At 34.4% G+C, this 7845-nt stretch overlaps 1 protein-coding gene across 2 annotated transcripts in view; it reads right to left on the reverse strand.

The window, feature by feature from the left end:
* Positions 1-7845, reverse strand: part of LOC106867500 (semaphorin-5A) — a 308833-nt gene that overhangs the window by 30746 nt on the left and 270242 nt on the right. Inside the window, exon 20 of one of the 2 annotated variants that reach the window (XM_052968682.1) lies at positions 7520-7702. In XM_052968682.1, the coding sequence (XP_052824642.1) occupies positions 7520-7702 (183 nt within the window). Of the gene's footprint in view, positions 1-5517; positions 7703-7845 lie in introns of those variants that run through there. The other variant, XM_014912385.2, reaches the window with a different exon arrangement.

Consider the following 7845-nt stretch of genomic DNA (forward strand, 5'->3'; position numbering starts at 1 on the left):
ATATATATATATATATATATAAGGTGTCCATACGTATATCAGAATATCTCGAAGTATATGTGTGTGTGTGTTTGTGTAAAAGCACATAAATATAAATATATGTGTGTATGAGTAAATGTACATATGTGTGCGTGTATGTGTTTTTAACAGTTCAAATATCTATGCATTATCAATATTCTATAATTCATGTATATTTCTAACATTGACGCATCGAGATTTTTGTCTGTATCAATATATGCATATGCATTGTATCAATGAATCCAATAGCATGAATATGTATGTGTTTATATATGCATGTGTATGTATACATATATATATATATATAATTTGTTCATGACTTTTATAATATATGCAGCAAGAAAGCATGTATATGTTCATATGTATGTATGTGTGTGTGGTGAATATATCTATACATGTATATATAAATATTTATATAGATATGTTAAATTTTTTTTTTCACATTTTTGTACATTAATAGCTATTATTACATTTAGGTGGACCAATGCACTAATTACATTATATTATACATATATGCATATATACATACATACACACACTCACATGCAGACATAGATATAAACAAACAAACAAACAAACAGATGATGTTTAGAGTGATAATGTTGCCTGCTAACTGAACAGAAGTATATAAAATAGAGCCACTCCATTGGTCAGTTCTCAGCAAGCATGAACCCTTAACTAGAAATAATAACTGGCATCATCGCTTTCACGACCAACACCGACACCAACACCACCAACACCAATTACCAGCATTTTGAATCATTTACTTAACTGAACCTACTAATGAAACCAGTGGCCCTCATATTTGGTTGAGATTCCTCGTGAAATGTGTTATTTCTCTTGTCGTTTGAAGATCTTTCAAGATCTTTGCTTGTGAGTAGGTGAGAGTGAACGAAGGTCAGAGTTTGAGTGTAATTCTTGAACCTTAAAAATGTATCTCTCATACATAATAGTATCTGTAGACAAATACACACACACACACACACTGAGAGAACTACTCCAACTTAGCCATGATGACTTAAACAAGCTAAAGAACACATACACACATGTATATATCCATTCCATCCTTCCATACTTCACAATTATAAGCCTTGCAGTACATGATGCTAACCAGTTACAGATAATTCATGATTTCCATATTGTTTTAAATGATTCAGGTTCAACCCCAACACCCACCATGATGATACTTACAAATATATGCCACACCAACAACAAAAGCAATGAATAACTACTGACACCTCCACAACCACCGCTTCAATTATTATTATTATTATTATTATTATTATTATTATTATTTTGTTGTTCTCATAACCACCACAAACAGAATACCACCACCACCACCACCTTCATAACCACTATATCGCTCATATCATTACCGTTTTTGTTACGATTACGATCACTACTACCACTACTATCACTATAATCACCATCATTATTAACAAGAATATACTAAACTAAACAGATATGTTAAATAAGTTGCTTAAACCATCCTAGAGCTACAATAAATAGACTTATTACAGACAGTGATTCTCCATTCAGTCAACACAATATTGTATAAAAATGATTGTTATATAATTAAGAGACCTATCTATAGGTATGTTATATTGCTGAGTCCATCATCAAATAATAATAATAATAATAATCTTTTATGCTATAGGCACAAGGCCTGAATTGGGAATGGGGGTGGGGCACTATTTGATTATATCAACTCCAGTGCTCAACTGGTACTTCTACATCAACTCCAAAAGGATGAAAGCAAAGTCAGCTTCAGCAGAATTTGAACTCAGAACGTAAAGACTGAGAAATAATAACAACAACGGAGGGACATGTATATGATGTCAGTATTTGGCTGGTATTTTAATTAATCAATGCCAAATGGGTCAACAGTAAACTAATTACTTTATTACTCCTTTCAATAATGACTAACTGTAACATAGACATGATGATATATATTTTTATGGACTGGCATGGTCGAGTTCATTTAATGACATAGTAAGAATGGTTTTGATCTCAATAACAATTAATACAAAACTCATAACGAAGATTATCCATTTCAAATCCTTGGATTATTAATGCACTACAAGCACATCCATGACAACTATTTGATAAGCATGATGACCAGAGTGGTAATGGTGATGGTTGAGATGTTGATGACAATGACATCTATGACAAGATGATGATTATAATAATGATGATGATGATCAAAATTGTAAGAATAGCAGCAATTAAAAAGGAAAACATATTCAAGAGAGTCTCTCTTAACTTTAGTGACTCATCCTAACAGAATTGCATTAGCAACACTAAATAATGGTTAAGGATGTTTTTAACAATTTTCACAAGTTTTGTGTGTGTGTGTGTGCATGTGTGTGTGAATGTGTGTGTGTGTGTGCATGTGCATGTGTGTGTGGTTGAACTACAAATTTACTGTAAGTAGACTGGTTTGACTATGTGCACAAAGTCATCTTTGTAAAAGACAAGAATTTACAAGCACAGCCAGCTGTCTTTTGTGAGCAAGTATGACTAGACAGCATGTACCACAGTTGCTTTTGTAGTCACAAGCAGACATGGACACCTTCTCAGTACCTCCATTCTTGGCCCAGGGGAACAGCCAGGACATGACAGATGAAAGGTGAGAGGGTTGTGCCAATATTCAGCTGGTAACTCATTCTCACTTGATTAGACTGAAGCTACATGAAATGAAATGTTTGGCTCAAGGACACAACATGATACCCAGTCCATAAACTGAACACACAACCCTCTAATCATAATCATGAGTCAAACACCCCTCAAGCAATATGTCACCAAGTGAGCACTCATGACATTTTTCACAGCCTCCAAGACTATTGGGAGAGAAAAGAAGAAAACCAAATCACAGTTTATAGGATTTCCTTAACACCAGGGACAGGGTCCAGAGCTTGTGACAGTGGATTCTGCTCAAGGCATCCAAACATCAGGTGGTGGCATTAAACTGGATGGCAGGATTCCAAACTCAGTACACTACTCTTTACTCTTTTACTCTTTTACTTGTTTCAGTCATTTGACTGTGGCTATCCTGGAGCACCGCCTTTAGTCGAGCAAATCGACCCCAGGACTTATTATTTGTAAGCCTAGTACTTACTCTATCGGTCTCTTTTTGCCACACCGTTAAGTTACGGGTAAGCAAACACACCAGCATCGGTTGTCAATCGATGGTGGGGGGACAAACACACACACAAACACACACACACACACACACATATATATATATATATATATATATATATATATATATACACGACGGGCTTCTTTCAGTTTCCTTCTACCAAATCCACTCACAAAGCTTTGGTCGGCCCGAGGCTATAGTAGAAGACACTTGCCCAAGGTGCCACGCAGTGGGACTGAACCCAGAACCATGTGGCTGGTAAGCAAGCTACTTACCACACAGCCAGGATGAAAGGAATAGTTGACTTTGGTAGGATTTCAAATCAGAGCATAAAGAGGTGGTGCATCATTGGATTTTATCAATTACTTTCCTGATTCGACAAGATCATCATCATTATATCATTATTATTAGGATTATAATAATTATTATTATTAATAATATTAGTAAAAGTAAATTGCTTTGTTTCATTTGTTTTGGTTTTTTTTTACATATAAACTTCACAAGCCTTATATACATGGGAAAGGTTAAAATGATAAGTTTTGACTGCCATGCTTCCCTAAAGAGCACCAACAACACAAAATAGTTCCAAATGAAAATCAGAACTAAGTCATACAATCGGCACACCACAGCAATTACCACAATAATAATTTTACATAATCTTCATCATCATCATCATTATTATTATTATTATTATTATTATTATTATTATTATTATTATTATTATGAGAGAAAATTTCTGGGTAAGTCAATTAATTAACTCAATTCCAATACTTAAAAGTAAGGTATCAGTGAAGTAACACAAGGTCAGTTAACCAACTAACACTTTTCTCCAGATTGCTGGCATTGTACCTATATTAGGAATAATTATTAATATCATTACCATTATTATTAATGATATTATTAATATTATTATTACAGTTGTAGCTGTACTCAACCTACATTCAGCATGCATCTGTATGCCAGGGAGTACAGATTGGAGAGCACACTTACCCTTAATAGTCAAGGTAATCCTGGATCTCTGGGTTTCCTTGAATGGCCCTAAGTGATGGTTCTCCTCAGGGACATTACCAGATTTTATACCCTGCATACAGCCAATTTTTCATTTCATTCCATTTCAATGTAAATCTTATCCCTCACACTTTATGTACCCTGTCCTATTATGTATCCTCATTTGTCGCCCTTATAGTAATAATACATTATCATCATCATCATCATCGTTTAACGTCCGCTTTCCATGCTAGCATGGGTTGGACAGTTTGACTGGGGACTGGTGAACCAGATGGCTACACCAGGCTCCAATCTGATCTGGCAGAGTTTCTACAGCTGGATGCCCTTCCTAATGCCAACCACTCCGAGAGTGTAGTGGGTGCTTTTACATGTCACTGGCACGAGGGCCAGTCACACGGTACTGGCAACGGCCACACTCAAAAAGGTGTCTTTTTACGTGCCACCTGCATGGGAGCCAGTCCAGCGGCACTGGCAACAACCTCGTTCGAATGAGTTTCTAATGTGCCACCAGTACAAGTGCTAGAAGGCAACGCTGGTAACGATTATGCTCAAATGGTGCTATTTACGGGCCACTAGCATGGAAGCCAGACAGCTATTATTATTATTATTGTTATTATTTTTATTATTACTATTAAGTTAGTGATATCTGTTCTGGTTCTTTAAATTCTGAGTTGAAATCCTGTCAGAGTTAACTTTGTCTTTCATCCTTTTGAGAATGATAAAATGAAGTGCCAGCCAAGAACTGGGGCTGATATAATTGACTAACTACCTCCTGCCTCAAAGTTGCTGGCCTGGCACCTATATCGGAAACAGTTATCAATATTGTCATTGTTGTTGTCATTGTAGTTAAAGGGAGAACTAATCCATATGCTAAATGTAGATTTCTATTAGATCCTGAAAGTTAAATAAAATTAAACCAAGCAGGTACTATAAATGTAAAGTGAAGCAGTAGGAAACCAACACTGGCCAGTGTCAGCAAACAGTAAGTCTGTACATAAATAATCTATGTTGTAGAAAGATACACAATATAAGAACATGCTAAAAGTAGACTAACAAGGAAAAGGTGGATCATCATAATGGTGATGACGATGGTGGTGGTAATGGTTGTGGTGGTGATAAACATACCAAAAGCAATACATACATAATATCAAAGTATGAAATAGATGGCATGAAATTATCATTAATAATGATAATAATGATGATGACAACAGTAATAGCACATTATAATGTTGACAAATACTTATAATGACACAAGTAATGAGAATGCCTTTTTAACAAGACTTAACAAAATTGTGGCAAGGCAAAGAGAGTTACCCAGTAACTTACTATAATGATTACAACGCTTAAAATTAAATATCAGGTACTTTAATTTCTATAATGGGCACAAAGCCACAAATACAGTTGAAGATTACAGTAATTAGATTGATCCCAATGTGTGGCTAGTATTTTATTTTATCAGCTTTGAAAGGATGAACGATAATGTTGCTTCTTCTCTCAATAATAATAATTTTCAACATGGACACAAGATTATAATTTTAAAAGAAGATACAACCAATAAAATTGACCCCAGTATTTGAACAGCACTAAATTAATTGGTTGTAGATGGATGAATGGTAAAAATTGAGCTTATCAAGATAAGAAAATGAACCCCCAATACATAGTATTTTGTCTGGTGCTCAACTATTTCTTCTAATCCAGATAATGATATTGATGATGGTGGTGTTAATGGAAATAATGGTAATAATGACAAGAATAATAATGAAAAAGAGAAAATATAATAATTGCAACAATAAATTATTATATATATGCACTTCATGCAGTTTACAAAAAAAACAAAAAAAAAAAGACTATCAGCATGACTATCATTCTATCTACCAAACATTCAACCAGAATTTACGGTTTACATTTATACTTTATTTACTCTCTACTTCTTCCCACCATGCAACTGTTTTCCCCTTTCCAACTTTCTTTTTGCATTTTCAAGCAAATTTGATCATCCTTAGATTTATTTTTGTCCTTTACATTACTTTTTTTTTTCATTTAATTATCATGTCTACATTAGGTATTGGGGTTGCAAGAGTAGAGATGCATGTCAAAGGGATCTATAATTGTCTAGAGAATAAATAATTCAGGTATGCCTCCATATGAAAAATAACAGCAGTTAAGATAGTGTTAATATATCTAATGTACAGAACACTAAATATGTTAACCAGAAATAATTAAACAGTGAAAAAATAAAACAATATTGTTTTCATTGTTTTGGTAAATGCAGTAATGGCTACATTTTACTGATGAGCCTATAACAAAAGAGAAACATGTCCAGGGTTGTCTCCCATGCTTGTTGAAGCAGTGATGGAAGACCCACTAAGTTTCTAACTTTGATTTTGATATTTATAAGAGGTGACAGTGATGGTGGTTGTGGTTGTGGTTGTAGCAATGAGACAAATACAGTGGTGGTCATTGTGGTGGTGGTGGTGATAGTGATGATGGAAATGGTCAAGGTGGTTTCAAGGATTGACAGGAGAAGTAAATATTAAAACCATAGTAAAAAATCGATGGTGGCGGTGGTGTTGGTGTTGGTGGTGAAAGGTGAACAAACAAGTATGTAATAAAACTGGAGAGCCAGTAGGTCAAGGGGAGGAAATTGTATATGGTGGGGAAGAGAAAAAGCAAACACAAAAATTACATGCAGTACAATATCTCTCTTTCCTTCAATTCAAAATATCCACATATATGTATGTATATATATATATATATATATATATATATATATATATATATATATATATATATATATATATATATATATATATGAATATATGGATTATACAAGTGTATGTACATATACATATATAAATATGTTATATATATATGTTACTTATAGACATATTATATCTTAGAAATATATACATGGGTATATATAATTATATTTATATAACAAACCAAGCCATACACTTTACACGTGTAATGCAATGTATATGGCTTGGTGAGTGTATAGGAGGACTTGCATGTGTGTGCATGGTGTGTATGCATGTGTGTGTGAGTGTATACATGTAAAATTTCTTAGTTATTCACAATCACATTAATATATATTTGTTTGTTAGTTATTTTCTTTTTGTTTGTTTGTTGGTTGTTGTTGTTTGCATGTTGTGTGTCTGTATTTATATTTCCTCCACTTATACCGCTAGGTGTACCACTACTACTTCTACTATGAACATTTCTGACACACTAGAAAGACTCCAAGTGTCCGGCAGTTGCAGTATTTACGGAATAGTTTCCTTTTGAACTTACAGTACTTGCGAAGGACTCGATCTACGGGCGTGTATATGTCGACAGGATTGCGAAGCTCACCTGAGTTGTGACACACTCCATTGTTGAAGCAGAAACGCACTTGGCTTTTCATGTGCTTTGCTCGGATCATGTGACGATCCGGGACTGGTGCGCTGCATGAAAAACGGAAGCGCTGCTCAAAGTATCCTCCTCTTGTTGTATTCGTCTTCACCCAGTCGCTCCATGGTACCACTTTTACTTTGGCTGTAAGTACAGAAAACAATGAGACTTGATGTGAGAAGAGATGCAATAGAAGCAGAGAATATAGAATAAGAAATAGAAGAGAATAGAACATAAGAGAAAAGAGAAAATTGAATGAAAAATACACTAGAATAGTGGAAACAGAT

Source organism: Octopus bimaculoides, chromosome 6 (genome assembly GCF_001194135.2).
Source record: "Octopus bimaculoides isolate UCB-OBI-ISO-001 chromosome 6, ASM119413v2, whole genome shotgun sequence".
Taxonomy (NCBI): Eukaryota; Metazoa; Mollusca; class Cephalopoda; order Octopoda; family Octopodidae; genus Octopus; species Octopus bimaculoides.